The sequence below is a fragment of the Panthera onca genome, chromosome E2 (assembly GCF_046562875.1).
Source record: "Panthera onca isolate mPanOnc1 chromosome E2, mPanOnc1 haplotype 2, whole genome shotgun sequence".
Taxonomy (NCBI): domain Eukaryota; kingdom Metazoa; phylum Chordata; class Mammalia; order Carnivora; family Felidae; genus Panthera; species Panthera onca.
The window spans coordinates 15,238,547-15,256,345 of NC_138353.1; the positions used below are offsets into that span (position 1 = coordinate 15,238,547).

Genomic DNA, 17,799 nt, shown 5'->3' on the forward strand with positions numbered 1-17,799 from the left:
ACGGCTGTCTAGCTGCGCGCCCGTGCGTCGTGTTGCGCGCGATCGTGAAGTCACAAAACTGCCGGGGTGCACGTAGTAGTCCTTAATTTGGGCCACAGCCAAAGTTCCCAGGGAGGTGCTCCCTGAGGTCCCCTTTGCCCCAGGTAGCATCCTGAGCTTTGGAGTTTCAAGCCTTGAACTTGGTCTTCACGCTCCGCCCCAACTCCCGGGGTAGGGACCCGCAAAGCTGGTGTCCTGCTCCACAGCGGCTGGAATGAGGGCTCCTGGACCCTGCCGGATGGCGCTCGATCCCCTTTTGGCTCCAGTCTTGCCGGTGAAGGCTAGTGCCCCATGCGTTCTGTCTTGAGTTATATGCGTACGGATTGCTCACTGTAGGCGTGAATGCACAAGCATGTGTCATATACATAGGGGTATGTGCTCTGAGTACATCCACATGTGTTCACACAGGTATCCAGGCATGGGTACTGGTCTACGTACCGTGGGTGCATAAGCGCGTACCACTAAGTATATATATGCACGCCAGGGAGCAGGCACCACTGCCTGACCGCTCCTGTGCGGGCCTGCCATCTCAATCTCCTCAAGCACTCAGCAGTTTCAACTGTGGTTTTTAGCCACCGCCCAGAACGGGGGAGGGGGTGCTAGGGCACCCCCCCCTCCCCAGATCATAAGATAGTTTGCATCTGGTTTACATTCAGCCCAGCGCCCTTGAGTTGGAGGGGGGGGGGTCCCCTGGGTCCCAAAGCAAGTTGTCCCTCACCGACAGGCTCTCAGGGCCCAGGGGACAGGGGGTGGAGCCGGCTGCACAGCGTTGTGCAGGGCACAGCCCTGTGCTGGGGCAGGAAGCGAGAGTGGGGAGGGGGGAGGCCACAGCCGGTGGAGGCAAAGCAAGGCGGTGCAGGACGCAGGACTTGTGGGGAGGGAGGGAGGTGCCACACTCGAGCCCTGAGGCCCTGCTGGCCCCTGGGCGCGGGCCCAGCTCCAGCCCCCAGGGATGGACCTCGTGGACCCCGACATCTTTAATAGGGATCCCCGGGACCACTACGACCTGCTGCAGCGGCTCGGTGGCGGCACCTATGGAGAAGTCTTCAAGGTGAGGACACCCCTCCTTCTCCATCACCCTTAAACCAGTGAGACTTTGGGATGAGGCCCAAGAAGGGAAGGGGATGAGAGAGAGTCCCAGTCCTTGGCTTTGGTCAGGGATGCTGAGAAGGAACTCGGGCGAATGGAGCCTGCCTGACTGCCAACTTCCCCTTTACAAGGCTCGAGACAAGGTGACGGGGGACCTGGTGGCAGTGAAGATGGTGAAGATGGAGCCTGGTGAGAAGAGGAGACGGCAGCTCCTTCCCCACACCCCTTCCCCTCCTCTTGGGACACGGTATTGCCTCCCGCATATTCCTCCCCTGCAGCGGCCTTTTCTTTCCTGTCCCTCCTCACAGACGATGATGTTTCCACACTTCAGAAGGAAATCCTCATCTTGAAAACTTGCCGGCATGCCAACATCGTGGCCTACCATGGGAGTTATCTCTGGTGATGAGCCTCAAGCCTGCCCTGGGACCCCCCCTCCCCGGCCCCTAGCCTGGAATCCCCATTCCCGACCTCCAATCCTGGACCCCTGTTTTTAAACTGCCCCCCCCCAACTTGATCCCCAGTCTGAAGTCCCACTTTTCTGACCAGAGCTTTCTCCAATGTGCTCTGCAATTCAGGACGCCCATTTCTGAGCGGGGATCCCCAACAGTGGTCCCTTCATAGTAACCAAACCTGAAAACAAGGCCCCTTAAAACCAATCTTTCATCATCCTGCCTTCCAGGTGCCCCGGTTCCACTCTCTGCTCCTTTAATTCCCTAAATCCCCTGACCCCTAAATTAATGTCCCTGATGTCCTAGTGATGACCTCTGTCCCCCAGACCTGACACCCTGGGCCCCTCTATCCCTCCCTTAACCTGCGCAACCTGGGAGATATCTGCCCTGTCTCCTGGGTTAGCATGGGACAGCAGAGTTAGGAGTCCTCCGGGGTTAGGAGTCCAAAGATGTGGGTTTGAGTCCTGTTGACCCTGAACATACATTTTCTCTCAGAGCCTCAACTTGCCCACCTGTAAAATGGAAGTGGAATGATCTCACTCTGGTGGGCGAGGTGGATGACAGCTGTTACGTTAAAGTTTTTGTTGAATTGGAACAAAACAGACAGTGAGCCGGGCTGTCCTACGATAATGACTTATTACTGCCGTTATTATTACTCCTGAATTGTCGTAGGCTGCAGAAGTTCTGGATATGCATGGAATTCTGTGGGGCTGGTTCTCTCCAAGACATCTACCAAGGTGAGAGGAAGGGCAAGGGGGTCCATCCCTCCTGTGTCTCTGGGGTTGTGTCTCCTGGGACTGTCTTTCTGGTCCACATTTCCCGCACTGAGCCCCACTCTGGGCCTGGGGCCTGGCCTGGTTGGTGCTAGGGATGCTGTAGTGACCAAGTGGGCCCTGGGCCCTGTCCTCCAGGACTTGACAGTCCAGCCCCAATCCTTCTGCATGCAGTGATCCCCTCTGCTTTCCCCTCCCATCTTCCCCCATCTGCATTTTCTCACCAATGTGTCTGTGGCGGTGTTTGAATATTTCTGCATTTTTGGCCCATAGTATGGTCCACGTTTTCGTTGGCTGAGTGAATTCCTGATTCTCTCTCTCAACCTGCATTTCACTCTTTTGGAAAACTTGAGGGTAGCAGGGGGGTGGGTCTCTGATCGCCTCTCAATTTCTGATGGCCACCGCTGTCTTTGGTCATCTTTCTGTCTCCTTTGAACCCAAGATCTTAAATGTTAGCAAAGGAAGAAATTCATTAAGAAGTCATCAAAGAGGGGGGAAACTGAGGCCCTCAGAGAGGAAGTGGCCCACACAGCCAGTCCGCTGAACCTGGTCTCCGACCACTTCTCTCTGTCTGTTGTCTCCCTGTTGTCCCCTCTGTGTTTCTATGTTTCTCAGAACGTCTTTCTTCATGTTTTTCGATCTCAGTTTGGATCTGTTCCTGTTTCTCTGTCTTTCTGTTTCTCTGTCTCATTCTGTGTGTGTGTGTGTGTGTGTGTGTGTGTGTGTGTGTCTGTGTCCCTCTGCCTTTCCTCATTTTGCAAAGTCACATCACCCCCTGCTCAGAGCCCCCCCTGGGCTTTCATTTCCCTCCAAAGAGAAGCCCAAGCTCCCCAGTGTGACCCCCACCTGCACCCAAGCTGCCAGACTTCGCCTCCTACCACTTCTCTCCCTCCCCCACTCTGCTCCACCCACTTGCTGCTTTCCAAACCCACCAGGCATTCTCCCACCTCTACGCCTTTGCACCTGCTCTCCTGTTCCCCTCCAAGCTGGACTGATCACGTCTTCACCCCGTCACCTTCTCAGAGTAGAGTAGACTTCACCGACCACCCTGTAAAATGTCATACCCCTTCCCACACATATTTCCTGTTGTTCTTTCTTGCTTTATTTTTTTTTCTTACGATTTATTAGCATCTCATGTGCTATGCTTTACTCATCTTGTTTGTTTGTTGTCTCCCTGGAATGTTCTCACCACAAGAGCAGGGATGTCTGTCTCTTGTCCACAGCTGTCTCCCCAGTGCCCCAACACAGTGCCTGGTACCCAGTAGACACAGTAAATATCTGTTTAATGAATCTGTCTCCCTCCAGCCTCATGTTCCCTGCGTTGCCCGGGGACGTCCCTCCGTCTCCCCCTCCCACTTATCCTATACGCTTTCCCTCCCCACGTGGCATCATCTCAGCCAGTGTGGGTGGGGGCCAGGGGCTCCCAGGTTTCCTGGTTCCCACCCAACGCCACGGGTGTGATGTTTGCAGTGACAGGCCCCCTGTCAGAGCTCCAGATTAGCTATGTCTGCCGGGAAGTGCTCCAGGTGAGGAGAAGTCTGGTGGGCCTGGGTCGGGTTGGGCCCTGTTCCAGCCCCCGGACACTCACAGCCCCCATGTCTACTCTCTTCCCCAGGGACTTGCCTATCTGCACTCACAGAAGAAGATACACCGGGACATCAAGGTAGTCTAGGGGCAGAAAAGTGGCCTTGGTGGGTGGGGGGCCCAGGAGACGGAAGTGGTGTTTGGCGGGCTCAGGGTGGTGTTGAGCTGGGCAGTTGGGAAGGGCCAGGGGATGGAGGCAGTATGGGTTGGGGGGGGGTGTCTCTGACAGCCTCTAATTTCCCTCCTCCCCCCTCAGGGAGCCAACATCCTCATCAATGACGCTGGGGAGGTCAGACTGGGTGAGTGTGATTGGTGGGGGTTGGGGGGAGTCTGGCTGGGGACCAAGGGGATAGGGGACCCCAGGTCACCATGTCTCTCTCTGCCTCCAGCTGACTTTGGTATCTCGGCCCAGATTGGGGCAACACTGGCCCGACGCCTCTCTTTCATTGGGACACCCTACTGGTGAGGGATGCCTGGCGGGTAGCTGGGGGTGGAGTGGGGGCAGTGGTTTTCCTCACCTGGATCACTGGGAATCTCCTTCCCGGCCCCTTTCCCTGCCTCTGCCTTTTTCTGTTGAACATTCTGTTTTCTTTTTGGCTCTCTCTCGAGTTTTACATTTACTTAGATCTCTTGGTATTAATTTTTAAAAATGTTTTTATTTACTTTTGAGAGAGGGAGAAAGAGAGAAAGCATGAGCAGGGGAGGGGCAGAGAGGAAGGGAGACACAGGATCGGAAGCAGGCTCCAGGCTCTGAGCTGTCAGTGCAGAGCCAGACGCGGGGCTCAAACCCAGACCCGTGAACCATGAGATCGTGACCTGAGCTGAAGTCGGTCGCTTAGCCGACTGAGCCACCCAGGCGCCCCTCTTTGTATTGGTTTTTATTCTGATCCTTCTGTCTTGACTTTTTTGTGTCTCTACTTCTGTTTGTCTCTTCACCTTGATGTTTCTTTCTGTATCTGGTTCTCTCCATGCCCCATTCTCCTTCTCTGTCTCTCTCCCGCACCCACCCTCATACCAAGGAGTATTCCCCTCCCCCACCTTGTGTCACCACTGGCTTTCTGAGGGTCTCTGCCCCCAGGATGGCTCCAGAAGTGGCAGCCGTGGCCCTGAAGGGGGGATATAATGAGCTGTGTGACATCTGGTCCCTGGGCATCACTGCCATTGAACTAGCCGAGCTACAGCCACCGCTCTTTGACGTGCACCCTCTCAGGTAGGCAAGTCCCCCTGGGCCCAGAGGCCCCACCCCGCCCTGACCCTGAGTGCCATCCCCCAGCCTGCTGCCCCACACCAAGGCCCCCTACAGGGGACACCCCTTCCTCTGAGCTCCATCTCAGACCCCCAAGGAGCCTCTCAACCCAGAAAGCCTTTCCTTCAGCCCTCCACACTGGGAGGGCTCCACCCCCTTCAGCCCTCCACCCCCGCAGCAGGGATTCCCCGAGGCTCTCTTCATAACTGCGGTAGCTCTGTCCTGTGATCAGCAGAGTCCCCTGGAAGGGACATCCCAGTGCACTGTAAAACCTAAACCTTGTTCTTGTTCTGTCCCTTGCTTTGCTCCCTGGTGATCTCCGTGCTTTTGGGGACTCTTCGAGTCATTGAGAGTCTGAACACCGTGTCCTCTCCTTACTCTTCCAGAGTTCTCTTCCTCATGTCGAAGAGTGGTTACCAGCCCCCCAGGCTAAAAGAAAAAGGCAAATGGTAGGAGAGGGGAGAGGGTGAGGGAGGGCCAGGGAGGGCAGAGCCAGAAACCACGGTCTGATGGGAGAGTCTCTGGTCTCCTCACCCCAGAACTTCTTCCTCCTAAGGTCGGCTGCCTTCCACAACTTTGTCAAAGTCACCCTCACTAAGAACCCCAAGAAACGACCCGGTGCCACCAAGATGCTCAGTGTAAACTTCCCCTCCCTTCCCTGAAAAGCCCTTCCCAAACTCACCCCCAGAATTCCCCAGGACCTCTCCCAAACTCTCCAAAATGTACCCTAGACCTTTTGCCAAGATACCCTGAGTTGCTAAAACTCACAGATTCCCAAGGGCCTCCAGACCCAGTCCTGGGTATACTCTGGAATTCAAGGGGGAGCCCTTTCCCCCGCTAAGGTACCTGTGGGATTCTCCAAGGGCCCCTGCTGGGAACCCTAGACTCTTCTAATCCTTTCCAACCCCTTAAAATCCCCCAGCCTCAGTTTCCCAGAGTTCCCTGCCTTCTTCCTCAGTTGCCCCCCGCCCCCGCAGATTACCTTAGGTTCTTGAGCCCGTGTCCCCAATACCAGCCTTCTGTCTGCTGACACCGTCTTCCCCCTCTCCAGCATCAACTGGTGTCCCAGCCCAGGCTAAATAGAAGCCTGATCCTAGATCTTCTTGACAAACTGAGGAATCCAGGGAAGGGGGCCCCTGTTGTCGAGATCGAAGATGAGGAGCCTGAGGTGAGGGCGCCCCGGCTGACAAAAGCCTTGGAACCTCCCAGCCTTTGCTTAGGCTGGGCACCGGGCCTGGAGTGCTTTCCTGGGGCCTCTCTTAGAAGGAAAAGGGGGAGGAGGGATGGGGAGCTGGGCACAGGGCTGGGGGCACAGAGGGCTGTGGGAGAGCCAGAGGCTCCTGGCTGGGCTCGCAGGGTGGTAGGGGTGTCTGGGGGAGGGCCACGGTCCTGATGCAGCTGCCACTCTGCCCAGGTGCCCCCTGCCGTCCCCCGGAGGATCAGGTCCACTCACCGATCCAGCTCTCTAGGGATCCCAGATGCTGATTGCTGTCGTAAGTAGAGACGCCTTAAGCTTGGGGTTACTTGACCCGATAATGGATCCAAGAGAACCATTCTTCCCTCTGTGATCCTGCCAGAGACCCTCATCGCCACCATCTGATCTCATGATAGACCCCGGAGACCCTCGTCATTTCCACACAGACCCTCAGAGACCCTTATCACTATCTGACCCCGCAAGAGACTCCAGAAAACCTCATCACCAGCTGAGCTACAGAATGACTGTAGAGACTCCATGAAACTTCCCATAACACAAGGACCCCCCCCCCCCAAGAGCCCTCAGAAATCTCTGTCCGATCCCCACGACCCAAGTGGAAGCTGAAAGCAAGCACTGGATAACTTTGAGCCCCATCTCTCTGGTCCCAAACCCTGACCCCCAAATGAGATCCTGTAAACCAAGATTTTCCCCACCCGACCAAGGGACAGCGCCAGTCCTAAGAGCCTGACCTCAACCCCCCAAATTCTACCCTTTTCTCAGATCCATCTCCTCGGCTCACTGTGTTACCCTCCTCCCTTCCAGGGCGGCACATGCAGTTCCGGAAGCTCAGAGGAATGGAGTCCAGACCCACGGCCCACACGGTGAGGTGCCTCCCCCCGCTCACCTCAGATGCCCTCCCCTTCCGCCAGGCACTGCTGACCCTTTACTATCCCACAGGCCCACTTACAGCCCCCTGGAGACTTCAGGAGCAGCAGCCCTAGGTCAGGGACCCTCGGTGTGGAGGGGAGGGGGCTGGGATATGTGAGGGAGCCGCCTGAGGGTCACGCCTGTCGCTCCTCAGGAGGCAGCCGTCAGAGTCAGACGATGACTACGACGACGTGGACATGTAAGAGAGGCGCGGCCCCCAGCCCCACTGGCCCTCCCACCCTCACCTTCCTACAGCCGCCATGTCCCTTCCATCCGGACCCCAGCCTCCGCCCCCACTCTCCTTCCTCCTCCAGCCGCACCCCTGCCGAGCCCCGGGCCTCCAGCCCTCAGCTCCCAGATGTTGCTCTGGCCCCAGACTTTCCGCCACAGCCCTAACCCTCAAAGCCCAGCCTTCACCCGCATCTTCCCCCCTGGAAATTTCCCTCAACACCAGACCCCAACCTCAGTGCCTGCAGTCAGCCCAGCCCCCAGGCCTGGGTCCGCCTCTCGCCCACCCATCCGTTCTGTGCATCTCCTCTGCAGTGGGCTCATGGGCAGAGCCCAGCACCGAGTGAGAACCTGGCCCCCGGGAGCTCACACGATCTGCATCACGAGGTGGCTGTGAAGATTCAGGCTTGACGCGTTGTCCCCACTTGATAGCCCGTGTTGTGGTTGCCAGTATCCTCACGGCTATGCTAACAGCCATAACAATGAGCTCCAGCCCAGACCGAGTCGCCCCCACCCTCTTGTTCTCAGACCTCCAGTCCCAAACCACTCCCATCTGCCCCCAGTCCTTGTTACCGACACCTGTGCCTGCTTCCCCAATCTTTGTGTTCCAGCCCCACCCCTGCAGATGACGTACCTCCTCCACTGCCTCCCAAGGTAAGGCCTTGGGCCAACGGAGCTGGGGGCCGGGGGTAGGGGGCTGAGGCTGGGGGCTGGGGACCAGGAGGCCAGGGTCCCTAGAGGCTGGGATACTGGGCACTCTAAGGCTGGAGTCTGGGACACTAGGTCCCTTGAAGTCTGGGAGACCAGGATGCTGAACACATGGTAGTCGGGAAGGAGCATCCTTGAACCTCAGGATGGGAATTCAAAGTATTTAGCCAGAGGGACACTGGTCCCAGGACTAAGCTAGCTGGCATTAGCCCTTTAGTTGTGGTTTTTTTTTTTTTTTTTTAACGTTTATTCATTTTTGAGAGAGAGAGAGAGTGCGCAAGCGAGCAGGGGAGGGGCAGATAGAGAGGGAGACACAGAATCCAAAGCAGGCTCTGAACTGTCAGCCCAGAGTCCAATGTAAGGCTCAAACTGATGGGACCTGGAGACTATGACCTGGGACCTGGAGATCATGACCTGAGCCAAAGTGGGAAGCTTAACTGATGAGCCACCCAGCCGCCCCTGGCATTAACTCTTTAGTTGATGGAGTGTGTTGTGGGCGTCAGGGTTGACGCCTGGAATGATAGTGGGACATTGAGGGCTCAGAGCCATGAGCAAGGTCAGTTCTGGCAGAGGCAGGGTTGGGATCTAATGTATTTCCCCACACGTCTTCTCCATCTCCATAGCCCAAGTTCCGTTCTTCATCAGATGAGGGTCCCGGGGGCACTGGGGATGATGGGCAACTGAGCCCCGGGGTGCTGGTCCGGTGTGCCAGTGGGCCTCCCCCACGCACCCCCCATCTCGGGCCTCCCCCAGCCACCCGAAGCCCCCACCTAACTGCCCATTCAGGTAACGGGGCAGGCTGGGGCAGGAGGTGGGCAGGGGGTATGGGTTGGGCAGGGGAGGGGGGTGCTTTGGGGACTGATTTTCCCCCACCCTGTCTCAGAACCCTCACTCTGGAACCCAACCCCCCGGGACCCTGGTCAGCCCCCATTGTTGCCTCCCAAGAAGGAAAAGATGAAGAGAAAGGTGAGACCAGCTGTGTTGAGGACTCACGCCTCTAGATGCCCGGGGGTGCCTAGGGGTGGGATGGTGTGTGGGGACAGGAAGAGTAACAATGACGCTAGGTGACATTTGTTGAGCAGTGCCTTTGTGCCAGACCCCGATCTCATGTTTACACGTGGTGTAAACCTTCACAGATAGAGCTTGGTATCACAGGCAGTGACATCATCTCGCATGTCACAGATGGGGAGACGGAGGCAGAGAGGGGTACATAGCTTGCCAAGGTCATAAACCTTTGAGGAGGCAGAGGCAGGATTTGAATGCTGGTGCTCTTGCGTCAGAGTCTTAACCCCTGCACATTTGTGTCCCCTCCTTCCTTTTGTTGGATCTGCTGCTCTGCCCCCCGTGGCCCGCCTAGGGATGTGCCCTTCTCGTGAAGTTGTTCAATGGCTGCCCCCTCCGGATCCACAGCACGGCTGCCTGGATACACCCCTCCACCAAGGGTGGGCACTCAGGAGCGTCACGGAAAGGAAGGGGGATGGGGAGGGCCCTTAATGGAGGCACAGAGGCAGGGGTGGGGGAGGGTCTTTTTTTTTAATATTTATTTTTGAGAGATAGAGCGCGCACATGCAAGAATGGGGGAAGAGCAGAGAGAGAGAGAGAGAGAGAGAGAGAGAGAGAGAGACAGAGACAGAGACAGAGGTTCTGAAGGGGGCCCTGTGCTGACAGCAGAGAGCCCGATTCAGGGCTCAAAGTCAAACTGTGAGATCACGACCTGAGCTGAAATCAAGAGTCAGAAGCTTAACTGACTGAGCCACCCAGGTGCCCCCTGGGGAGGGTCTTAATAGGATGGGGAGGGGCAGAACTGAGGCAGGACCAGAGCCCAGGGTTACAGTTGGGGTTTGGGGATCAAATACGGGTAGAGTGAAAATGAATTTGTGGGTGAAAATTAGGAAAGTAAGAGTTTAGGGTCCAGGAATATCAGATATAACAGAATGGTCAGAGTTTGGGGTATAAGTTGGACCCTTTAACCTCAGCTGGAGGTTAACGGTACAGAGGCTGGGGTCTGCATTTTGGAGTCGGAAGTTTGGGGGATGGGAATGTAGGCAGAAAGGGAAAGGATTTGGGAATGAGAGATGTGGAGACAAGGTCAGTGAGGGGTAAATGTTAAAGACCCAGCATTAGGGGCATCTGGCTGGCTCAGTCGGTGGAGTGGGCAACCCTTGATCTCAGGATTGTAAGGTCAAACCCCATGTTAGGTGTAGAGATTACTTAAAATCTTTTTTAAAAAATGACTAAAACTTACTTAAAAAAAAAACAGAGTTAGAGTTTGAGGGGGACACACTGGACAGAAAAAGCCACATTTCAGGGGGCCCGAGTTTGAGGATCAGTGTTGAGACAAGATTAGCATTTGGGGGTCAGGACTGGGGAAGAGAAGGATGGAACTTCGAAGGCTATGTGGGGAAGCATGACTCATGTTGGGGTCAAAGTTGAGGGGACGGGGGTCAGGATTTGCAGGTCCGGCCTTGAGAGGTAGATAAGAATGAGACCAGCTTGAGCTGGCACTGGGTCAGGGTTTGAGTTCAGATTTGGGGAGACAGAGGCTGGGAGTAAGAGAGAATTGAGCGTCAGGGCTGGAGGACAGACTAGCAGTGTTTGGGGTCAGGTCAGGGTCTGGGAGGCCCCCCCAGGATGAGGCAGGTTCCAGTGTCCTTGTGTCTGTCCCCACAGACCAGCACCTGCTCCTGGGGGCAGAGGAAGGCATTTTCATCTTGAACCGGAATGATCAGGAGGCCACACTGGAAATGGTGAGGACAGCAGCTGGGGGACCGAGGGCAGGGGCTGGAGTTGGGGGTTGCTGGGGTCTTATGGGAGCCATCTGCCTCGTTCTCTGCAGCTCTTTCCTAGCCGGACTACCTGGGTGTACTCCATCAACAATGTCCTCATGTCCCTCTCAGGTCTGGCTGTGGGTCAGGTGGGGGGAGTGGGGTCAGAAGTTAAGGGGTCGAGAGGGGGTTGGGAGGTAGATGGGCACAGCTGAAAACAAAATAAAACAAACAAAAACATAGGCTCCCCCTTCACAGAGCCCGCAGTTAAAAATCTCAGCCACTTTTTCACTGTGGGACTTGCTCCCTGGGCCTCAGTTTCCCTACCCATAAAATGGGGTTCACAGTAGTCCCACCTCAAGTCAGTTTTGAGGTAAGGTCTACAGTAAGTCTTTGCATTTCTTTGACGTTTAGATGACAGTTGGAACTTATCCCACACTTTTGTGAAATAGAGTGAGGGAGTAGATAGAGGTTACAATTTTGTGTTACTGTTTTGTAAACATTTTGCCTAAAAGAATTTCTAATTGACAGGGAAACACCAAGCCAAATCGGCTTCATGAGTTAGTTAATATCACATCTGTGATGACAGACTTCAAGAGAATTTCTAGATCGGTTTCTTCTTAAATTTAGTAGCGTGTGCACCTTCACCTGGCTGGCTAAGTGTCCATAGTTTCTCCTGCGGCTACCAGCACGGGAGGCTAGGGAACATACTCATTTTACTCACCACTGTTCACCAGAGCCAAGCACAGGACCTGGCCTAAGGTGGACATTTACAATATGTTGAGTGGAAAATGAAGAAATAAAAGTGTTTGAGACTTGAAGCCTTGGGAGTTTCAAAGGGATAGGGCCAAGAGAAGGGACAGAGAAAGGTGGCTGTGTCTGGTGTCCGTTAACTGCCTGCTTCCCCTTACACACACATACGCCGTAGGAAAGACCCCCCACCTGTATTCTCATAGCATCCTGGGCCTGCTGGAGCGCAAGGAGACCAGAGCGGGAAGCCCCATCGCTCACATGAGCCCCCACCGGCTACTGGCAAGGTACCAGCCCCCAGTGGCCCCACAGGCCCCCGCAATCCCCCCTTCCTGCCGCCCCTCCGCATTTACACGTGCTTTCTCCTGCAGGAAGAATATGGTCTCCACCAAGATCCAGGACACCAAAGGGTGCCGGGCTTGCTGCGTGGGTGAGAGAGAATCCTGACGGGGTGGGGTGGGGGGAACGTGAGGAAAGGGGGCGTGGCGGGGCAGGAACTGCATCTACCCAAGGGGGTTACATTGTTATGGCGGGCTGTCAACAGCCCGGGGAAGTTGTGTGCCCTTTGGGGGGGGGGGGGTGGAGGGGAGAGAAGATTGACCCTAACCCATCCTTACCCATCTCCCACAGCGGAGGGTGCGAACTCGGGGGGCCCGTTCCTGTGCGGCGCACTGGAGACGTCCGTGGTCCTGCTTCAGTGGTACCAGCCCATGAACAAGTTCCTGCTGGTCCGGGTAGGGGGGCTGTTGAGGCTGGGGACTCTGTGAGGTTGCATGCTAGGGCCTTCCACTTGTTACGCTTCTGCTGAGAGTTTCATGAAGTTTCGGCTTCTACCCGAGGCCCCGCTCCAATCTCCCCCGAGGCCCCGCTCCCCCTTCGGAGAGCTTCCGGATCCTTAAGCTCCGCCTCTCACTCCAGCCTAATTATCCTTCAGGCCCTATGCCCCATTCCTCGGGTCTCTAAGGGGACCCCACTCAGATCCTTTGACTCTAAGGAGACTTTGCTGCCTGTGAGGTCACGCCCCTCCGGGGACCCCGCCTCGCTGTCATTAAGGCGGCACGCTCCAAACAAGGCACGCCAACTTTGAGCCACATCCACCCATTTCTAAGGAGGCATCACCTCACGCCTCTGGGGCCTTACCCCCTGAAGTTTCTAGGTGCCATCCCCCAAAACCGAGGGCCCAGGAAATATACTTGGGAAGCTCCCTGCAGGCTCTCCTCCCAGGCCCGTCCCCTCTCAGGCCCCGCCCCACGACTCTGAGCCCGCCCCTCCCTGTGCGGCCTGCAGCAGGTGCTGTTCCCGCTACCGACGCCCCTTCCAGTGTTCGCTCTACTGACCGGGCCGGGCTCCGAGCTGCCCGCCGTCTGCATCGGCGTGAGCCCGGGGCGGCCGGCGAACTCGGTGCTCTTCCACACCGTGCGCTTCGGCGCGCTCTCCTGCTGGCTGGGCGAGATGAGCACAGGTGGGTGGGGCAGGCTCGCTGGGGGCGGGGCTGCTGGGAGGGGGTGGGCTGGGCGGCTGGGCTGTGCTTAGCCTGCGATGTAACTGGGGTAACTGGGAAAGGGATTGCATCTGGGGCGAGGGGAGAGAGGTGGATGCATACAGCCGGTGAGATTGAGGACCCGTCGGGACCGCTGTGATGGGCGGGGTTTAGCTTGGGAACGGAGAGGGTGCCTAGCGGAGGAAGGCAGAAGCAGGTGGAATTGGTCTTTGAACCTCTGCCTGTCGAACAGAGCACAGGGGACCGGTGCAGGTGACCCAGGTAGAGGAAGACAAGGTGATGGTGTTGATGGACGGTAAGGACCCTCCTCCCAGTCTTTTCTCCACTGTTCCTGGATCTCAGCTTCGCAGACCCTGTGCTTCTCAGAAATGCTGAGCCCCTCCGGGCCTTGCCCTTGTCCTGCTTTGCTTCTCAGTGAATTTATTGTACAGTCTCTCAGCATCCTTCTGAGCCTCACTCTTATAGCCCTCTCTCTACCCTCTTCTAGGGTCTCTGAAGCTGGTGACTCCGGAGGGAGACCCAGTCCGGGGACTTCGAACTCCAGAGATCCCTATGACTGAAGCAGTAGAGGCCGTGGGTACGTGCAGGGATGGGAGGGCCCCCGGTCCAGAATGGAGGCTCAGTGATACCCAAGCGTAACAGGCACTGCTTGTCTCCCAGCTATGGTCGGGGGCCGGCTCCAGGCCTTTTGGAAGCATGGAGTGCAGGTGTGGGCTCCAGGCTCAGACCAGGTAAGCTTCATCCCAATGCCCACAACTCCGCTCCTTCCCCATCAGGCATCCAGTTCATCAGATGGATCAGGAGAATTGAGTCAGGGTGGGAAGCCCTGACTAGAAGCTTCCTCCGGTCTCAGTTCAGCCAGGTCCCCTTCTATACCCCAGGGTCTCTTGGGTCTAGAGCTCATTCCAGGCCACTGGGGGATCTGGTGCGAGAGAGTCTACTCTCTCTGAACCTCAGTCTCCAACTATAAAATGGGGGTCACTAGAGAGAGATGTGGGTGGTTAAGAACATGAACAGACGGCCTGGGTTGGAACCAGCTGATTGGCCTCAAGCAAATGACTTAACATTCCCATGCATTACTTTCCCCATCTGGAAAATGGAGTGAAAAATGGTCCTTAGCTCATAGATGTGTCAGATGCTGCCCATACGTGTTTGTATTTAATCTTCACCATCACATATGAGGAAGGTCCTGTGACTTCACAGGTTAGTAATCTGAGGCACAGAGAGGAAAAGGAACTTGCTTGGGGGGTCACACAGCTGGTGAATGGTGTTAACTAGAATTATTTCTGGATCTAAGACTAAAAGTTTAGAGACCTCTCCCCCACCCCCGTTCCCTTTAAGGGAAAGGGGAAGAGTCTTCTAGATACTGAAACACACACTTTTCCCCCAGCTGTTGCAGGAGCTGAGAGACCCCACCCTCACCTTCCGTCTTCTTGGCTCCCCCAGGTATGGACTTAAGGAAGGGGAACACGGAACCGGGGAGGGGGGCTTCCAGTTTGGAGAGGTGTCTTGAGATCTCTCTAGCCACCTGTATCTTTGGCCTGGGCATTCTGTCTCTTGGTCTCCCTGCTTCTATCTCTGTGCCTTATTCCCCACACAGCAGCCAAGGGGACATTTTTATTTTTTTAATTTTAATTTTCACTTTTTAGTTTGACATAATTTTAGACTCAGAGAAGTTGCAAAAAGAAATTTAAAAATTCTCGTATCCCCTTCATTCATCCAGTTCCTCAGATGTTAGCTTTTTGGTTGGTTTTTGTTTTTGTTTTTGTGTGTGTGTGTGTGTGTGCTTTGTTTTTATCATGTATATTTTATCCTCTTTTGTATATGTGTCATTTTTTTTCTATCTGGGTGTGAACTGTTTCCTAAATCCAAGCAAAGACACATTCTTACAGACCACAGCGCAGCTGTCAAAATCAAGAAAATGACAGCAAGACATCACTACCTTCTAATCCACATACCCGGTCTCACCGGTTAGCCCAATGATACTCTTTATAACCAAAAAATAATACTTTTTTTTTTTCTGGTCCTGGAGACAATTCAAAATGATGGGTTGCATTTAAGAGTGGTGTTTCTTTAGTCTTTAGCCTGGAACAGTTCTTTAGTCTTTAGCCTGGTCAGTTTTCGTGACCTTGATACTTTTGAAGAGTACAGGAAGGTTGTTTTCCAGAATGTCCCTCAGTTGGGTTTGAGGTTTCCAGGTTAAGCATTTCGGGGGCAGGGGTACCGCGGAAGTGATGGCGGGTCGTCAGTCCATCATATCATGTCAGTTTGTCCCAGTACTGGTCACGCCATCTTTGAACATTTGGGGAAGGTGGGGTGAGTCCGGTTTCTCCACTAGAAGTTACTTTTGTGCTAAAAAAAAGTATCTTTTGTGGTGATTTGCTGAGACTGTGTAATTATACTGTTTCTATCAGACTTTTACTCACGGCTTTTAGTATCTATTATTGATTTTTGCCTGAATATATTTTTAGGATAGTTACCCAGTGGGGATTTCCTATTTCTGCACTCATTAGTTGGCATGCTATTGTGGGGAAAACGGTCCTTTCTCTGCCATGTATGTATGTATGTGTGTGTGTGTATTTCAGCACAGTCTCCTGGATTTCCATTTTATTCTGTGGGTTACAATCTATATTAGTATCATGATTAATTTCGAGGCACGAGAACTCCCAGATTTAGCCGGTGAGAGCCCCTTCAAGGATCTCTTGCAGCCTTTTGACATGCCAGAGCGGTCTTTTAAAATCTAAATCCGATTGTGTCACTCTCCCCATTTAAACTCTCCCGTTAAATACCCAATCCTGGCCACAAGATAAATACAAGATAAATACCCCGTCCTGGCCACAGCGCACAAGACTTTGACTTCTGCAGCCAAGCCCCAAGCTCTCCCCCACCTCAAAGCCTTTGCATAGGCTGTTCTCTCTGTCCAGAACACCTTTCCCTGACTTTTCACCAAGCTCCCTCCCTCCTGAGCCTCTTTCAGGCTCCACCCGCTATTCTTCGGGGCACGCTGGCCAGCCCTTTGGGATAGGTTTCCATGCAATGTGTTCCATTACATGAGTGGTTTGCAGTCATGTTATTCACTGATTCATGCTGGTCTTCGTTTTGGCCTCCTCAAGGGCAGAGACTGTCTCTGCACATCACTGCAAGAGTCCAGAACTGTGCTGGCACAGGCTCTATCAACTCCTTTGTGAATGAATGAATGAATGAACTGACTTCTCTCCTCCTTCCCCAGGCCTGTGGTGGTGGAGACACGCCCAGCAGATGATCCTACGGCCCCCAGCAACCTCTACATCCAGGAATGAGTCTCTAGGGGGGGGTGTTAGGAACCAGTCCCCGCACCCCCCTCCCCAACGGACATACATTAGTGATCATGACATGCACTTGTCTCCCAATAAACATGACTCCAGCCTCTGCTGTCATCTTATTCTTCAAGGGGGGAAGGGGAGGGCAGAATTCCCGGATGCCTACCCATACCTCAAATGTCAACGATCCAGCACAACGATGTCAGGAGTGTAGCACAGACTTTATTTCTCCAGTACATGGTCACCTGTCCCCCAGCTGCCGTTGGGGGCGGGGTTTGGGACTAAGGGACTTGCTGTGAGTATAAGGCACTTGAGGTGGGGGTGAAGGGCCAGCTGGGGGTGTCTCAGCTAAGCTGGTCCTCGTACTGCTTGCGGAAACAGTCGCCAGCTGGGAAGAAATCCCAGCATCTCTCTTGGTACATCTTCCAGACGTAAGACTCCTAGGATTGGGGCATGGGGAAGAATTGGTCACATCTTCAAAAGCTCGTGTTGACATGAGCTTTTTACTGCCACCTGCTGCTTGACCTTATATTAAAATTCTCCATGTCCCTGCCCGCTGTCCTCCCATTAACACCCCCTTACCTGGCCCGTGTGTTCTGTCTCATCCTTATTTATCAGATACATCAGGAAAAACCTGGGGATGGAAGGGCAGTGGAGACAGGTGAGGACTACACTTTCTCCTGATTGGCTCGGAATCCACCCACTTGGATGCCACACCTAACTGGCCAATGCCCATTCCCCCCCACCTCGCTGTCGGCCACACCCCCATCCCTTGAATGGTCAATGGACCTATGCTCACATGTAATTGGCCAGGTTGTGCTCCTCTAGAGTGTGGGTCTCAAACCCGTGTGGTGTCGTATCGAAGTAATCGCTGCCGATGCCGCAGATGAAGCACTTGGTCTGTGGGTGGTGGGAGACATCAGAATCTGGGCCCATTCGTCCCCCAGCCTCCCACAATCCCTCTGGGTCACCCCCAGACTTGACCTACCTCCATATCTTCCTTCACTTGCTCTTGTTGGTCTCGGAGCTCGCCAAAAGCGTCAATGATCAGACCTGCGGTGGCGGGCGCAGGTCAACGCCCAACCTCTGACCCAGCTCGGGCTCCTCCCTCTTCTGGCTACCTGCCTCGGAGCCTTGCCCCCCGTCCTCCTTCTCCCTAATCTCACCCTGCTTCCTGAAGATAATAATACCTAGCATTTATTGAGCACTTATTATGGGTAAAACACCTAGGAATTGACTTAATTTT

General features: G+C 54.7%; 2 protein-coding genes across 6 annotated transcripts in view; one reads left to right on the forward strand and one right to left on the reverse strand.

Moving 5' to 3' along the window:
• The first annotated feature begins 732 nt into the window (after positions 1-732).
• MAP4K1 (mitogen-activated protein kinase kinase kinase kinase 1) lies at positions 733-16,662 on the forward strand. 2 transcript variants are annotated; one of them, XM_060651018.3, is made up of 31 exons: positions 739-1,090; positions 1,260-1,317; positions 1,437-1,527; positions 2,250-2,314; positions 3,821-3,876; positions 3,966-4,013; positions 4,191-4,233; positions 4,324-4,396; positions 5,013-5,144; positions 5,567-5,629; positions 5,737-5,818; positions 6,232-6,348; positions 6,595-6,673; positions 7,198-7,256; positions 7,333-7,376; positions 7,457-7,501; positions 8,142-8,184; positions 8,862-9,024; positions 9,122-9,204; positions 9,596-9,680; positions 10,909-10,985; positions 11,075-11,135; positions 11,932-12,040; positions 12,125-12,183; positions 12,384-12,487; positions 13,041-13,215; positions 13,487-13,549; positions 13,742-13,831; positions 13,915-13,985; positions 14,645-14,700; positions 16,484-16,662. In XM_060651018.3, exons 1-31 carry the CDS (start codon positions 992-994, stop codon positions 16,551-16,553), a joined length of 2,463 nt encoding a protein of 820 aa, XP_060507001.1. In that variant the 5' UTR covers positions 739-991; the 3' UTR covers positions 16,554-16,662. The 2 variants fall into 2 exon arrangements, with proteins under 2 accessions (XP_060507002.1, XP_060507001.1); XM_060651019.3 differs by lacking the exon at positions 13,487-13,549 and having other exon boundaries at positions 733-1,090.
• Positions 16,663-16,755: 93 nt separating this feature from the next.
• Positions 16,756-17,799, reverse strand: part of RYR1 (ryanodine receptor 1) — a 117,222-nt gene continuing 116,178 nt past the window's right edge. For all 4 annotated transcript variants that reach the window (XM_078438458.2, XM_078438459.2, XM_078438457.2 and 1 more), the window contains 4 exons: positions 17,542-17,606; positions 17,353-17,453; positions 17,136-17,187; positions 16,756-16,993 (listed from right to left, as the gene is read on the reverse strand). In XM_078438458.2, the coding sequence (XP_078294584.1) occupies positions 16,898-16,993; positions 17,136-17,187; positions 17,353-17,453; positions 17,542-17,606 (314 nt within the window). In that variant the 3' untranslated portion in view covers positions 16,756-16,897. The remainder of the gene's footprint in view (positions 16,994-17,135; positions 17,188-17,352; positions 17,454-17,541; positions 17,607-17,799) is intronic.